The sequence below is a fragment of the Enhydra lutris genome, unplaced genomic scaffold (genome assembly GCF_002288905.1).
Source record: "Enhydra lutris kenyoni isolate GAN:26980312 unplaced genomic scaffold, ASM228890v2 scaffoldscaffold2, whole genome shotgun sequence".
Lineage (NCBI taxonomy): Eukaryota > Metazoa > Chordata > Mammalia > Carnivora > Mustelidae > Enhydra > Enhydra lutris.
In genome coordinates, this window is record NW_019154086.1 from 53668670 (window position 1) to 53685660 (window position 16991).

Here is a 16991-nt window from a genome sequence, read left to right on the forward strand (position 1 = left end):
GCAAAGAGCAAAGGAATGATATGTTTAGAGTGGTACTTAAGAAAAATTAGTGTGGTATTGGTGTGAAGGATGGGCTAAAGGTAAAAAAGAACCTGGAAGAACTGAAGCCATTGGAAGGCTCTCACAAAAGTCCTGGCACAGGTGACTAAAGGATAAATGGGTGCTGGGAGAGAAAGGAAGCACAGCCTCCAGTGTCTTAGCAGCTGATTGGCTATGAGAAGCAAAAGAAAAGGAGGAACTGAAAATGATTCCTCCATTGTAGGACCAAGTAACTGGGTGAAGACGGCAGGAAATAGACCATGGCAGGAAATGGGAACATATTTTGAGGGAGAGACAAAGATTTCTGTCTTAAACTTTCTGAATTAGAAGTGTCTGTGTGGTATTTGATGGAGGTATGACCTTCTCAGAGTTAAAGGCCCTGTCTTATTCATCTTTTCCAGGTGCCTGATAGATACTATGCAAACACTGAATGAATGAATCAATGAATGAATGAATGAGCAAATAAGTGAATGAACCGATAACCAGAGGTTATTAAGATGTGGATGTGGAGCTCTGCAGACAAGCAGGAACTAAAGATAGCCACGTGGGTGTTCTCTATGGAGAAGTAATTGTTGAGGTCATGCAGGGTGGGTGTAGGCAAAGATTGAGAAGAGAGTCTTGAGGAATATCTACATTTATGGAACGGGAGAATGAAGATGAGCCAGTAAAGGAGGCAGAGGAGAGAGTCAACTGGTGGAAGGAAAGTCAGGATGATGTGGGGTTCCAGGGAGAAGGGAGGACAGTTTCAGGACTAATGTGGTCATCGGTATGGGGGCTCGGTGTAGCCAAAAGGGCAAGGTCTGGGTAGGGACCTCTGGGTGCGAGGCTGGAGACAGACAGAGGTCAGTCCTGCAGCCCCTAAGGCTGAGCACCATGTGTTAGAGGACAGGGGAAATGGCAGAGGCTTTATAGTGAGGGGCCGAGGTGCGACAGGAACTCAGAACGTGGCCAGGTCCATGGTGCTTTCAGAGCAGGTAAGAACTGGGCAGAAGAGGAGGAGGAGCACCAGCAGAGTGGAGAACACCAGCAGAAGCATCGGCTGTGACAAGGTTGAAGGACAGTGCCCCCTACCCCCACCCTCCACCTTAGCTTCCATCTTCCCACCACAAAATCCACTCTGTCATCCGCACATACAGGGTGCTGTGGAAGGTCTCAGACCACCCCACCATCAGGTGGGCATGCTGAGAAGGGAGACTGGGTGACATCCTCTCTTCTGCCTCGGCCTCCCCTGGCCGGCCGCTGTCTGGTGCAAAGGGGCAGGACCGGACTCTTCCCCCAGGTCCCACGGTTCTGTCTCCATCAGCGTGACTGACCACCATCACCTGTCATTTAACGGCCTTATCTTTCTTCCTTGTCTGCTCTAGATGCAGCCGCTCTCTGTTCCCTGCCCCAATGAACATCTGCACTAGGCCCAAGCCTTGGAGTGATTTACCTGAAGAGTGACACCATTTATTTGGAAACTACTGTGAGTACATTATGCCTCCAATGAAAGCCTTCTTAACTCACTTAGTTTAATTAAAAAAACAAAACAAAAAAAACCTCACACAATTATAAATGCAGATGCCATTCTAGATGGCCTTGTGTCTTGACCACAGTGAGGTCACAAGGCTCAGTGCTGAGGTGCCTGCAGTGGTCCTCAGCTGCCAGCCGGCAGCTCCGCCCTGAGCAGCAACGTGCCCTCCTCGCCAGATGGCCGCGTGGGCCAGATCCGGGCCCACCTCACGGGTTCCGGCACTGTTCTGCTTCATTGTCTGCACCCTCGCCGGAAGTGGTGGCAGCTCCCACCCTCCTCTCTTGGCCCCTTGTCACCTTCTGTGCCACTCTATTGAATCTCACCGCAACTTGTCATTTCATGCCACCCTGCCCAGGTCCAGGGGCCAAGCTTTCCTCCTTGGCATTTGCCTGTTGTCTGAGTTGCATCTCTGAGCCAATGCTGTTGCCTCCTTGCTACTTTAGGGGGGCCAAGCTTCCCTGGGGACTCCGGGTCGCATCTCTCACCCATTGCTTCCAGCTCCGCCCTGCCCTCTAGATGCACGGCTCTGTGCGTGTGGTTGAGTTCCCTCTGTGCCGGGCATTTATGTCAGAGAAGTACAGCCCTTACAAGGCAAGGTGCACAAATAGGTTGGAATAGGAGGCATGACGTCTACATGACAATACTTATGAGAGATTGGTATCACGTATTCATTAACCATTGCTAAAAGTAACAAATGAAGAGATGCTTTTTTTTCTTTTATGCAAAAGCCAGAAAGTTAAATTATTTAGAGGCTATGCATGCAAAATAACTTCATTATACATTTTAAGACAAAACCTCTTTTTAGTTGTAGTCTCAAGTTTTCCTATATACGGTATGAGGCGGGTCATGGGGTGGTTTTTATAGACCTCTCTGTTACTGGAAAACGCTAACCCTGGGAGAGAACCATCCCTGTTAGGCTTTTGGGTAGGATTTTCACATTCGTATTTTCCGTGTCTTTAGCTATTCGGGCATAAATCATAGCCAAAGGGAATGTTTTGTTTTGCATTGCTGTTCTCCTTTCATGCTTTTAGTCAACTGCATTGTAATCAGTAGCAGTGGGGAGACGGGGCCACCAGAGTAATCTGCAGTACTACTGGGTTCAAGGGACCGGGGACTAAAGACACGATGGAAGATCAAAAATAGTTTCTCCATACCCAGGCAAGGAACTTGCTTGTGTAGACACCATCATTCATCCTCAAGTTGAAGTGCATGGAGTGCCTTAGACATTCCCATGTCTGGATGGTTTTCTGGGTTTCTCTGCATTATGTGCAACTAGGCTGGGGGCAAGTAGCACAGCTGAGCTAGGGTGCAGCCAGGGTTCCCAGGGTCTGTAGCCTCTGGAAGAGGCAAGTCTTTACTGCCCCTACCTTCCTGCAGAGAACTGAAATCCAGACCCAGGAATCAGGACCTACAGTTTCCTGAAAATCATGGAGAGGCCCACCAGTGAGCATCTGTTTCAGCCCTAGGAAGCATTTAACCTGTGCCCAACCCCAGGGCCTGCTTTCAGGCTCCACAGGTCCTACCAAGGACAGACAGGGCTCTAAAGGTTGTAGGCTCTGCTTTTCAGAAACTCAGCCCTCTCCTATATAAAGAAGAAACAACAGTAAAGTTTCCACACTTGCTAAGTACAAAACCAGTAAGGCGAATAAACTATAAAAATGTGGACTAATCGGGGCACCTGGGTGGCTCAGTGGGTTAAAGCCTCTGCCTTCGGCTCAGGTCATGATCCCAGGATCCTGGGATCGAGCCCCACATTGGGCTCTCTGCTTGGCAGGGAGCCTGCTTCCCTCTCTCTCTCTCTGCCTGCCTCTCTGCCTACTTGTGATCTCTCTGTCAAATAAATAAAATAAAAAAAAAAATGTGGACTAATTACACAAATGTTTCCTTCCTGTGTGTAAGCAGTGCCCCGGACCAGGTCTCAAGGCTTAGGGATGGGAAGGGAGGGGACAAGTGTTAGATTTTAAAACCTACCGGCTCCCACATCACTTACACAACTGTGCTCAGCAGCCCTGCCTACTTAATCTGGATAGTAGTGATAATTAAATGAGATAATATGCATATAATGTCTGGCATAGCAGAAGTGAATATATTTACTTGAACAACTGAAATTCACTGGGCATATTCCTTTGTGTCAGACACTGTTCTGGGGACTAGGGATGTGGCTGCTAACAAAACACACAAAAATCCCTGCTCTCACAGAGCCCACGTTCAGCTTTCTTCCCCCATAAACGGCAAATAGACAAAATAGGTACATAGATGCTAAGAGAACTAACTTCACTTCATTTTGCCCTGTCTTGCTTTCCAGAACATAAAACTGAGAGGGGAGGGTGAAGGAAATGGAGAAGGGAAAGAAGAGGTCCACTGATTCGTCTCCCCTCTACACAAACACAAAACCCTGAAGCCCTTCTCTGCCCTGATATGTGGCCCAGGAGGCCAGCCTCTCTGGACTGCACTCCTAGGCTGTCTCCCACTCAGGCTCCCCTTTGAATGTGGCCTAGAGGAACATCAGCAAAGGATGTGTGAGTAGGAGGAGAGTGAGGGCAGGCTGTTGATTTGTCCAGCCCCCTTCCTAACTGCAATTCTGACTGAACTCAGAGAACACCTCTCCTTCCTTGCCCCTTGGAGGTAACAGTTGGAAGCTGACTTTCACAGCTTTCCACCGCTGCTAGCCCCGGTGCTTCAGTCTCCCTTGGGCACCCGGCCACCTCCTCTGTACCTCACTATACAGTCCTTATATTAAACTCTCTCCAGCTAAAACCTTGGAGCGTGCCAGCTGTTTCTTGCCAGGATCCTGACGGTTACAGCAAGGGAGAAAAACACCAAAACACATTATAAATTGGCCTTGCTGAGAAGGTTAAAAAATTTGAAAGAATAAAATGTTTTAATTACAAAAACATCTTAAATTGATCTGAGAACATTAGACCAAATAGTAAAAGGATAAATTGTGAGGAGAACATGATAAGCAAGAGTGCCAAAGGTTGGCTTTGACACATAGACCGTAGTCCCAGGTTTGGTGAGCTTCTGCGGCCCAAGTGTATATTGCTTGACCCTCAAGTTCGAGAGAGGTTCTTGGGGTAGTAACAGCAATGACACCGTGAGTAGAAAGACCGTGTCAGGAGGGTGATACGGTAAGATCAGAGTGTCGAAGAAGAGATTGCTTATCCTTACACTCTTTCTACCTGTGCTACAGTGACAGTCCATTTCCCCCTGCTGAAGTCTAGACAATTAAAAAGATCACTAAGGTCGGGGAAGTGGCTCCTTAGAGCTGACAAAAACTGTGGAACTGATGCTCTCTCAGAGTTACCATCATTGAGTACTGGCCCTGCGCCATGGCTCTGCCCGTCGGTTGACATGAATTATCTCATTTATATACCTACCAACTCAGTAATACCTACCAGCCCAAGGAGGTAGGTATAATTACCCCATTATTTCCACTAAGGCCCAGAGAAGCACAGTAATCTGCCTAGGACACACAGCTACTTGATGGTAGAGTTGGGTTCTATTGGGGGGTGGAGGGTTGTTACACCTCTGCTCTCTTCTCCGCCCCCCCCCAAAACACACTCCTGAGCCTTTTCAATATTTTGTTGGGAAAGAGAATAAAGAAGTGGTTACCATTCAAAAAAAAAAAAAAAATTGGAGGGGAGGGCATCGTGGATCTAGATTGTCATGATTCAATGACTGAGTAATTATTTATCAAAAGGAGGTTCTGACTAATTCTTTCTTATCCAACAGGCTGATAAGTGGAAGGCATGTTAATGTGCAGGAGAGGTGGGGGTGGAGGGCAGTGAAGAGAGAAAATTGGGAGAGGGAGATAGAAGAGAGCACTCTCCTCCCAACAGCCCCAGGAGCCTGATAAGAGCTCACACAGATAAAATATTTATTTTCCATATGTTGCAGAAAGCACTGCCATCACTGTATGTGTGCAATATGTGCAAAGAAGTGTGAGATATATACATCAAATGCCACCGATCTGGTTAATTTCCACGCATTTAACATGCCTAATACCTACCATCTCATCAATATGTTTCAATGCATATTTCTTTCCACATGCAATATGTCTAGGAAGGAAGGAGCCAACATCATCCACAACCTCACTCACTGCTATGTTTCAGCCCAAAACTTGTTGCCAGGACCAGCACAATGAGAGTTAAAAACCAGCCACCAGTCACCTTAAAACGCCTTTCCAGCTCTTGAAGCAGCCCTTTTTCTCTTATAAGAGAGATGTTTGCAGTGGGGAGATGAGAATGTTTTTGTTCTCTTCGGACAATTGGGAGATATTCAGGGAGAATGTCAGAACTGACCGTTGAAAGGCAGGTGCCTGGAGCCACACTTTTTTTTTTTTTTTTTGAATGCGGGGCCCCTCAGTGTGGCGGGAGGAAGTGCACAATGATTGGTCTGTTTCTCTGTGGAAGTGTTCAGGGTACACCCAGTTTTGCTTTGCATATATTTACGAAACATCTGCCCTTTTCTTGTTCTTGAATCCTTCCCCCTCACCAGCCCCCTTTCCCCTTTCTCCCGGTTTCTTTCTTTGTTGTTGTTGGCTTGTCTAACTTTTTCATTGGAGCTTTCATTTTCCGGTTGAGGGGCGACTTCATCTGAGTGTATAATTTTAACATTGAGGGAGGGAGGGAGAGAGGGAGGTAAGAGAGACAGAGAGAGGGAGAGAGAGAGGGAGAGAGAGAATGAGAACTGAAAAGAAAAAAAAAGAGGCTGAGCGGCCAGAGCTTGGCAAACCAACCTTTGGCATGGTGACCGGGAGGAAGGTTCTGGTCTGTCAGAGTTTGCCTCTCTGCCGTGCCACCCAGAGTAGCCGGTGTGCTGCTGCCCTCTAAAGGCTCCAGGGAATAATGCGTAGCCACAGAGGCTTGGACAGACTTGCCCTCAGATGTGCCCTGTTTATGTAATTCTTTTTGCACAACCAAAGAAGGTATTTTCAATTAATTACTACAGGCCTTGCTTTTTCTCCTTAATAAACTATGAACTGCAAAAACGGGGTCAGCATAACAGCACCTGTGCACGTCTAGACAGACTGGGGCTGTGTTTCTGTGTTTCTCAGCACCAGAAAAAGGAGTCCTACAGAACTATCGGAGAGGGTGAGATGGGAAATGATTGCTTCTAAGGACAGTCAGTGGCTCTGTGTCATCTGTGTAGTTGGGAAAAACCCAGTGGTATCAGGATAAGCAAATGAGGGGGTGAGCCGGAAGGTTGATTTTCAATATTTTCATTTTGTGGGGGTGGCTTCCAGTGCATCTGTATTGTCATAGGTGATCCTTGGGACAACCAGGAGGAGGGTGTGGTGTAAGACGCCGGGTAGGAAGCAGGATCAAATCTAGGGAAGGAAGCAAGGGCATTTATATAAAGAATAGTACCATTTTTGCAGTGTTAAAAGAGTAATGCTGGTTGTTTGGTCATGTACTCATGTCTGAAAGAGAGCTTTTTCAATTTCCTGAAACACAAATCCCAGACTAGCTGAGGCCTTGTCTATAAGCATCAGAAATAAATGTTAAAAAAAAAAAGAGAGAGAGAGAGAAAGAAATAGTTTTTCTGTTAAGTCATATCTACCATTAGTACTTCATCCTGATATTTAACAGACTCATGAGGACCAGTCCAGTTTTGTTGAGCAAAATGGTCCTACTCTTGGGGCGCCTGGATAGCTCAGATGGTTAAGCGTCTGCCTTCAGCTCAGGTCCTGGGATCCAGTCCCACATTGGGCTCCCTGCTCAGCAGGGAGTCTGCGTCTCCCTCTCACTCTCCCTTTGTGCTCTCACACTCTATCTCTCTCTCTCAAATAAAAACAAAACAAAAGAATAGAAAAACGTAATTGGGATTTAGATGATGACTATTCTCTAAATACACCTTTATTTCAATCCCACTTCACTCCATCAACAAACGAATGTTGAATGACAGCTTTGTTGAAGCCACTCTGCTTAACAGTCCTCACTAGAGAACAAATTCGGGGAGGAAAGCAACAAGGCTTGCTGCGTTTCCTAACCTATGCCAGCACACTAGAGGTGCATGATGTTTTAAATATGTGAATAGATGAATGGTGGGAGGGAAGGAGGAAGGAAAGAAAGGATGAACACAGGGAATTAAAAAATAACCAAGACGTTTTCTCTCAGAGAATTTACAGTCTCATGAGAGGTATCACCACATAAATAACTATCATTGAAACAATTTAGCAGGTAAAATAGGGAGAAGTAAATTTGGGGGGGGTGGGGAATTTCAGAGAAAGGTGGAACAGAGTTCAGTTTCAGAGAGAGAGAGACCTTCTATCTGGTAGAGGTAAATCAAGACGGTTACAAGATAGAGACAACCTTTAATAGCAAGAAGGGTAAATATGATTTCCACAGAGTTGTAAAATGGACATTCAAAGCAAGGGAACTAACTTGAACAAAGATGGAGAGCCAAGGATATAGATACCCCAAGACATTCTGAGAATTTTCACAAACTTTGAGAGTCCTGTGTGGCCAACACTTAGCTAGAGCACATATAGAACTCATTTGGGGTACTGGGCTAACCTGGTTTTCTCAAAGGGGTCAAGGAGGATAGAGAGCCAATAAATAAACAACAGTCTAAATAAAACTGTTAAGGTGATAGTGGTGAAAATGGAAAGGAAAAACGGATGTGAAAAAATACGAAGGAAACAGAATTGTCAGGACTTGATGAGTTTTTAAAACTTTTTTTTTTTTTAAAGATTTTATTTATTTATTTGTCAGAGAGAGAGTGAGCACAGGCAGACAGAATGGCAGGCAGAGGCAGAGGGAGAAGCAGGCTCCCTGACGAGCAAGGAGCCCGATGTGGGACTCGATCCCAGGACACTGGGATCATGACCTGAGCCGAAGGCAGCTGCTTAACCAACTGAGCCACCCAGGCGTCCCAGGACTTAATGAGTTTTAAGGCAGGGAAAGCTGTTGCTCACCTGTGGTTTCCACCCTGATGACAAAGCGGGTGATAGATGACAGTGATGGAAATAGGGAGGGGCCTGGGGGGGGGCACTGATTTCCAAGGATAAAAAGCAGTTGAGCTTTGGAGACTTTATTTTTTTTTTTTTTAAAGATTTTATTTATTTTTTTGACAGAGAGATAGATCACAAGTAGGCAGAGAGGCAGTCAGAGAGAGAGGAGGAAGCAGGCTCCCCACTGAGCAGAGAGCCCGATGCGGGCCTTGATCCCAGGACTCTGGGACCATGACCTGAGCCTAAGCTGGAGGCTTTAAGCCACTGAGCCACCCAGGCACCCAAGCTTTGGAGACTTTAGTCTGGTATATAATCCAGGGCCTTGTAGACAGGTCCCTGACCCTGTCCCTGTACACACTCAAGACTTGGGGGTCGGTTCCATAGTCACCCAACCAACAAACGGTTGGTAAAGCATTGCAATTTGTTGCTTCTCTTATATTGGCCTACTCCATACTGAAAAATGTGTCTGAAAGCTTCCCCCTCTCTCTTCATCTTTACCATGCCATCTCTGCCTCCTGCCCTCTGAAAAAGCAGATTTGATTTCACAACCCGTTGGACCAGAAACACAGCATGCTAATCACAGCACCATATTCTGCGAGGGCAGATTTAACTACCCCGTACCACAAATTCCGATACAAAATACTCTGTATGACAAGTCCATTGCCAGGCTTATAGAAACAAGAAAAACATGGAAACAAAGCTACTTAAAACAAATTCTGTTGCACGCATAGTCTTCCACCAAAAAATAAAATAAAATAATTCCTCTGGTCACCATCCACATAATGATAGAAGGAGGCACAGAGCTAAGGAAATTGGAGGGCATGTTCAGGGTATGACTAATAACCCAGTTTGGCTAGGACCTAGGGTACATGCAGTGTAAGCTAAGTAGTTCTGTGTTTATGTCCGTTTTATCATCCCAGAGGGGGAGGACACCAGAGCCGACCCATACCTGAGCTCTTCTGTTTCCTATTCTGAATTCCAAGCAGCAGTGGGCAATAATTACTCTCTAGTTCCCTTCACCCGTCTCTTCCTCCCACCCTAAACACACAGTCACACTCCCATACTCTGGAGTCATGTCCTAAATCAACAAACAAAGAGAATCTTCAGCTTTGGATGAGTAAAGATTTGGAATAGAGGATCTCCGTGTGATACCTTAACTGTTCTACCTGCTAGAAGCTAAGCTCATCTTTTCACTTTTCATTTGCTACTTTAACAAAAACCTCCATCACTGCTCTCTCATCTATACAGCCTGCAAACTTAGATTGTGATTGGAAGGTATGTGTTCATCTAAAGTAAAATGTAACAACAGCGAGCAAGTTGAATGTTTCATAATGTGTTCCATGAATAGAAGCTTCAAGCTGGAAGGAACCTTTAAGGCCTTCTAATCCAAGCCCTTTATTTTACAGATGAGGAAACTGAAGCCCAGAGAGGTGAAGTGAGGTGCCCAAGGCCACACAGCAAGTTAGAGGCACAGCTAGTACCATAGCTCAAGTCTCCTGACTCCCAGTCCAGTGCTCCTCCCATTACTCCACGGGTCCTGTCTCTAAGCTTCCTGACAAATGCTAGAACGGTAAACCTCCACTAGTATTTTTCCAGACCATGTTAAAACTCTTAAGGGGGAAAAAAGGATGCTTTCTTGGATAATGTCAGCCATACGTAGCTCAATCTGTCTAAAGTTCTGGGACAGGGTCTTTTTATGCAGCCAACAGAGTCCAAATGTGGTGCTGTTTGCTTGGCCCATATGCTTTCATGTGTTCCCAGTTAGGCCATTACTGGAGGGAAAAAAACAAGAATCAGCTTGTTTTAAAACAAGGGACATACTGGACTCCCTCCCATCCCCCCTCAGAAAAAAAAAAATCAAGTTATCTTTAACAGATTCTAAAAATGCCTTTTCCCAAATATGCAGTCAGTTCCTTCAAAGGGCCCTTTGTTTATTTTCAGGAAGAAACCCAAGACAGCTGAAAACCAGAAGGCATCTGAGGAGAATGAGATTACTCAGCCGGGTGGATCCAGCGCCAAGCCGGGCCTTCCCAGCCTGAACTTTGAAGCTGTTTTGTCTCCAGACCCAGCCCTCATCCACTCAACACATTCACTGACAAACTCTCACGCTCACACCGGGTCATCTGATTGTGAGTACACCAGTAAGGTGATGGTGTCTTCGCGGCGCTGGGAGCGTGCTTCTCCCCTGGGTTCTGGCTTTTTCTTGCGTTCCCAATGAGCCGTTTCCGTGTGGTCTTGTAGAGTAGCCGAAGGGAACTTGCCTCCATCTTGATTCAGCCAACGTCACTGTTTTCAAAGCCAGAGTGTGTTTTAAAACCAGGTGCCCGGCCACTTGGCCTCGAAAGGCTGATTCATTACATGAACCACATTTTCTTTCAAAACATTCACTCAAAAAAAAAAAAAAAAAAAAAGTTGGGTTATTGTTTTCTAATTATTCTTTTGTCCCCGCGATCTGAATAACAGCACTTCCACCATGACTAAACTGAACCACCAAATATGGACCTCGAAAAGCCAGTAGACACAGGAAACATCCATTTTGAAATTACATAATACAAGTCAGCTTTGCATTAATTATTGGAGTCTCATTTGGCTTGGCTGAATTTCCGTCCTTCCAGTTTTTAATTTATTTTGAAGTGGTTAAAGGATAGCATAAATTTACAGAAGAAAAGAGAATGGCTTCCAAGAATTCAGAATCCACCCAGACTTCACGTAGCCAATAAGAATTCAGGTTAAAAATATTTTTTAATTAAAAAAACTGCCTACGGGCTAAATTTGGAAATGGACAGCTTAATGAGATCGTCACCATTGAAATCACTCCATTGCTGTTTATTTTTGCTGTCTTCCCACCAATCTGGGAGTCACTTCTTCAAATTCTATTTTAAGAAAGTTGATAAATCATGTTTTGGAGCTTTTCTCTCTTTGAAGTGTAACCCAATACTTCAAAGAGAAAGGAACATGTGTGGTGACAATGGAAAAGAATGGAATAATTTTGGGGTCCGATCTGAAAAAAATATTCCTTTTGGTCTTAAGGTACCCAACAAGTATTCTGAACTGCCCTCCACACAGGATGTCTAGTAACAGGCAAAGAGCTGGCATGTCCTTCTTTAGGAGGAAGAATAAGACCAAGACAGTCTTGTTTTCAAAAAAGGACTGCATTTATCCTGTCCATGAACACAAGCATTATTAATTAGGAAACGAGAGTCTAAATCTCCTGTTGTTATTTTTCTGACAAAATAAATGTAAAACTCTGCAAAGAGGGCAAGATGTGCCCGTGTCTGGAAGATTCCATTCCCTACTTACTTCATCATCCTAGTGTCATAGGTAAAGGGACAAAACCCAGGGGTTGATGTTGGGGTGAAAGGAGCTTGTTATTCTTGGTGGCTGGGCTGAAACCCTGCTCCAGCTATCGCTAGAAACGAAACGAGAAAGAACGGGATCCAACTCTCTAGAGCCTCTGTGATTTGCACTAAGTTGCTGCTTCTTTAGACAACCCTGAGGATCAGGAGCAAGGACTGTGTTCTGTGGACCCATCATAATAGTAACATCCTTGGCCCTTCTTGCCTGGCAGTCTCCAGCCTAATAGTAATTACAGGAAGAATTGGAAAATAGCATGGCACAGTGCCCGTAGGCATGTGTGCACTGCCCCTACCTACCAGGAAGGTGGCCGGTTCCTGCGGAGAAGGGCCTGGAGCTCCTGCACGCGCACCTTCATCGCCTGGCTTTCTGCCACACCTTATGGGGAAGATTACATAGAATGGCCTTAGCCCAGAAACCCCCTGTTGCAGCAAAATGACTGTTTTGCTGAATAGAGAAGGCACTGGGCTTCACTGATTGTACTTTACCATAAGCATCCTCCAGCCAGGTCTTGGCATTCGCCTGGAATACATGCAAGAAACTGTAGGAGCGTGATAGTTGCCGTACAGCTCAGAAGTGACCCAGAGGGAGCCAGGAGGCTGGAGCTTTCAGTGAGGTATCTGAAAGCTGTTGGAAGGAAAACAGAGAGGGAGGAGACACCTAATCTCCAGCCGCGTAGAAAGTCATTCCGATTTTACCATTAAGATGTGGACATCCTCTCTGTCCTAACCTCTTGTTGAAATCGATTATGCTTTTCTCCAAATCTATTTGGATCGTAGTTTGTCCTGATTTGAGCCTACACTTAGAAGAAAATTGTTTTTAGGAAAGATTCACAGAAATCTGTCCATTTGGAGATTGCTTGAGAGAAGACAGGAAAGAGGTTTATTTTAAGCTGTTAAATTTTTTGGATGCTCTTCTTGCATTCAAGAAGATTTTTTTTTTTTAACTTTCAAATGTCATTCTTACCATAGATTAATTTAAAAGCCTAATTTCTTTAAGGTAAAATATTCTGTTCCTATTTAGAACTAACAGATTTGGGGCATTTAAAAATAGTGCCCTTGACTTGTTAGTCTCTTTAACTTCAGAAACATTCCACCAGTGTGTGGTGTTCCAAGCTTTCACAAGTGCCTGAATTTTTAATAGCACCTTTTTATTTGTTATGTGTTTAGCAAAATTATTCTTAGTCATGCTCTAATGCCCATTTCCTGTCAGTCATTATAATTCTTCCCAATTTACGGATGAGAAAACTGAGAAAATTGACACTTCTGTCAATGAATGACTTGCTCTCGGTAGTTAACTCATTCAGATACTGAGGGATGTTTATGGACTTGCTCTCCCTGTGAGCAGCCTGAATCCTCTGTTCCAAGCCCATAAATGGCATTCTTGAAAATGTGCAACCATCATATTGGTGACTGAGTTCTAAAACACAGTTGATCAGCATCCCCACAAGAGTCAGCTCTGCCTATGAACCAGTGAGAGTGGGTAAGACGTAGTGTTGTCGCATCTGAAGGACGCAGGCCCATGTTTTAGACAAGTCTGACCCCTAAGATTTCAGCTGGCTACTTAACCTGCCCAGCGACTTCAAATTTTGCAAAAGATCCCAGTAATATCCAAACCAAGAAGGACTAGGGTTGAGAAAAGCTTCCCTTGTGAGATGGTGAGGTTAACATCTCCGCGGCGCGCCCACTGACAGTGACCTCTTAGCAACATTCCCCCATGACCTCCTTGTTTGTGGCCTCTTCACCTTTTCTAAAAACCCGGTGGTAATGGACTCCGGTGATGAGAACTCACGGCATTGGGATGAGTTGTGGAAGGCAGAGGGTACAAAAGCCCTAGGTGTTTGACAGACCGGTTCCCCGCTGAGGAACAGGCTGAGGAAGAGCTGAGCCAAGCTCTCTCTGCTCAAACGCGTGAACAGGCCCAACCCAAGTCAGCAGAGCAGATGAAGCCGTCCCTAGCTTGACAACTGCCAAGCTGTGGCACGTCACTGTCGTGTACACGCGACAGACTCGACCAGAGTGACGACTCGCGTGCTTCTTCCACTTTTTTTCCCCCAGATAAGGCCCCGCCGAAGGGAGAAGCAATTCTCCCCGCCATGGCAGTGCTCCCGACTTTTGGCCCTAGACCCACCTATTCTGATGTCGTTGGTGGGAAGCTGATGTCCCTGGTGACTTACCTTCCGGTGTTTCGCGCTGGCCTCAGCAGGCTGTCTCATCTTTTGGGTCCTTGCCAAGAGACACTTATGCGTTAACAGTTTTTATTTATTTTTAATTTAACCTTTACACATTACCAAACTGTTGTGTGGGTGGGTTTAAGTTTAGCTCCGTAGGTAGCATGACTATGCTGGGGCTGAGCACTGTCTGAAGAGACTGCGGGCCCTTCCTTTCCTTCTCTGGCCTTCCACCTTCAGTGGTCTTCCCCCTCCCAGCCCTTCGCTTCTCCCCGCCCCTCCCCGAACTCCCATCACCAGGCCAAGTGCCCGAGATTAAAATTTTTAGTACACTTGGTTCAGTTTGAACTTCTAAGCAATTTTTTTTTTAAGAGAACAAAACAAAGAGGATTTTTTATGGCCAACTTCATTAATGCCACATTAAGGCTGACATTTTAATTACCCCAAAGTCAGGAAATGCAAAGTTCAGGTTCCCACAGCAACAGAAACTGTCCCCTTGAGTGCCCACACCATAGCAGATTCTTTCTTTCCTGATTACACAACACCAGGCATGGGGACATTGTTTGGTCTCCACGTATGTGGACAGGAGCATGGTTTTTACCCTTTGTCTCTCTCCTGTAACTACAGTTGAGGATATGGGTCTTTAGCTTCCCTCCCCAGACCATCTATACATATTATCCTGGAGCAGAAGCCTGTTATGGCCCTACATGTGCACACGGACAGAATTAAAGTTGCCGTGGGAACATTAACTCTGATTTCCGGACTTCCGTGCCAGTCACATTTAAACCATAATGTTGTAATTTTTGGCATGTAATAAATGTGCATTTCATGTACACAGACAGAAAGAAGCATAAAATGTATTTTAAAGAGCAATTAATTACTAACTTTGTGATTAAAAAACATTTGGTGCATGTTCCTTCCCATTTAGCATCAGCTGCTGGTCTTAGCCAGGCCTAATAGATGACATACTGTGTCTCATCCTGTATTTCAGATGTACTTACTGTATGTTCCTGTTCTTCGAGATAATTAATTCCCTTAGTAAAGCTGTAGGGGGAAAACAAAATGGAAGGAATATGCAAGCATGTAAATAGGGTAAAGGATATTTTGAAGGAAATGATTCATTTCTGCAAATAAAACCCTTAGTCCCTGATAAAGAGCCAGAAATCTGCTAAGTGGGTGTAGACAAAGGTTTTTGGCCACCTTAGAGCATCTGGTCCAGGACTATAGGAACAACTTGAAAGCAGATTTCCCCCCTGAATTCCGGGCATGCCCAATGCGGGGGGGCCGGGGGGTGAGTTTACGCTGTAATAATTTTGCAGGCTTCGGGCTTAAGAAGTTATTTTACTCTGTCTCCACTTTTCGGTTTATATCCAAACTGGAAAAGAAACGGTGTTGGGAATTGGGCAAAACATGGGGTTCGCGGCAGAGCCCGATTTAGAGCGTAGTGTTGTCTCTTCCTGGATTTGAATCTGATTGGCCCGTTTGTGTCGGAGAAGGACGTGTTTCAAAATAAACGTCTGAACAAGTTTGTGAGTAAAAGGAGTGGGTAGCGAGATGCTGAAGGTACAAGTGTCTAAAATCACAAACGCTTGGGCGCGCACGGGAAGCTGGGTAAGGCAGCGTTTTACTGAGACGATGTGTCGCCTCAACTCCCCAGTAGCGCTTTAAGGGGGGCACGCTCGCTCCTGAACGATTTGCGCCTCCGCTCTTGCTATTAGTTCGTTCTCTCTCCTGTCACGCGCTCCTTTTTGTTCAGTTTGCTTGCGTATGGTATTTAACCTTGAAGAAAGATACTGCAGTTTTGCAGGGCTCTGATTTGCTTTCACTTGGGCTGTCTGCATGTGTGAACGTATGTCGGTGTGAGTGAAAACTGCTCAAGCAAGTTTGAAGGTCTCCTTGGCAAACTTGACTGTGCGTTCCCAAAGTTTCCAATCAGAAAGCCGATGCAGTGTAAAACCTTCCAAAAACTTCCCGAGGCACCTGTTCACACGCGAAGATGGGATTTCTGCTGGAGGTGCTCAGAAGGCAGTGTTTATAACCGAAGATCTCTGTTTGCAGTGCCAAAAAATGAAAAACATTTTGGCCCCCAGAAAACCTCCGAAAATGTTCAAAACGTATAATCAAACAAAAGCTTCATTTGGATTCAAATGCGTGTGTCTCAGCAGATGTGTCTAAACTCACTGGAATCCCACAGGAGCAGCTGAACTGGGTTTGGGTATGTCTTGATAACCGAGAGTTATTCTTAGGCTTTGAAAGGACAAAAATGGTCCATCTGTGAAGAACCGTAATAGAGACATGGCAAAAAACAGCATCCTCTGAAAGAGTTTATTTATGGAATTTAGGACAAGTTGGACAATCCTGAAAACATTTTGGGGTCACACTAATTTGCAGAAGAAACATAATCAGAATGGGCTGGGATGAGCAACCACAGAGAGCTATTATCCTATGGCTTTGCTATTAATTTTCTACTAGATTCCACATCAGTTTAACAGTAAATAGAACATCTTTGGTATAACTGAGTGTTCTCATTGTCCCCAGAGTGCCCCGCATCCCTCTTTATTCTACTTCCTATAGAGAATGACATATTTACCTCTTCATAGCTAACAGTTTCAACTATCTTTCTGCAGTGTCGTTAGCCAGGTAGACCTCTTAACCTATTAAGTGTGGATTCGTTCCTTTAAAGACAGTCTCGCCCTTTATAAACAGTCACCTTTCTGCCTCTGAGTTAATTGATACATAATCTCTTTGGAATTACTTTTGTTATCTTTGACGCCCTCTTATTTAGAGGTTTCAGTTCTTAGTCCAGCCCTCATGCATCAGAAGGCCAGTTAATGTCTTTATTGGCCCAAATTCCCAGAGCCACTACTTAGCATGTCTGGGGACACATTTATTGTTAAAAGTCTTCCTGAAGTTTCATGTCACAGTCTACCTCTTTTTATAAAATTCTCCATCCTTTTATC

The 16991-nt window shown here is 45.1% G+C and overlaps 1 protein-coding gene across 3 annotated transcripts in view; it reads left to right on the forward strand.

The window, feature by feature from the left end:
• The first annotated feature begins 1416 nt into the window (after positions 1 to 1416).
• LOC111148776 (zinc finger and BTB domain containing 20) overlaps positions 1417 to 16991 on the forward strand; it is a 49747-nt gene continuing 34172 nt past the window's right edge. Inside the window, exons 1-2 of one of the 3 annotated variants that reach the window (XM_022505598.1) lie at positions 1417 to 1504; positions 10449 to 10636. Coding sequence is in view for 2 of the 3 variants with exons in the window: in XM_022505581.1 (XP_022361289.1) it covers positions 10408 to 10636 (229 nt within the window). In the remaining variant the exon portion in view is untranslated. Of the gene's footprint in view, positions 1505 to 9992; positions 10078 to 10370; positions 10637 to 16991 lie in introns of those variants that run through there. The other 2 variants (XM_022505591.1, XM_022505581.1) reach the window with 2 other exon arrangements.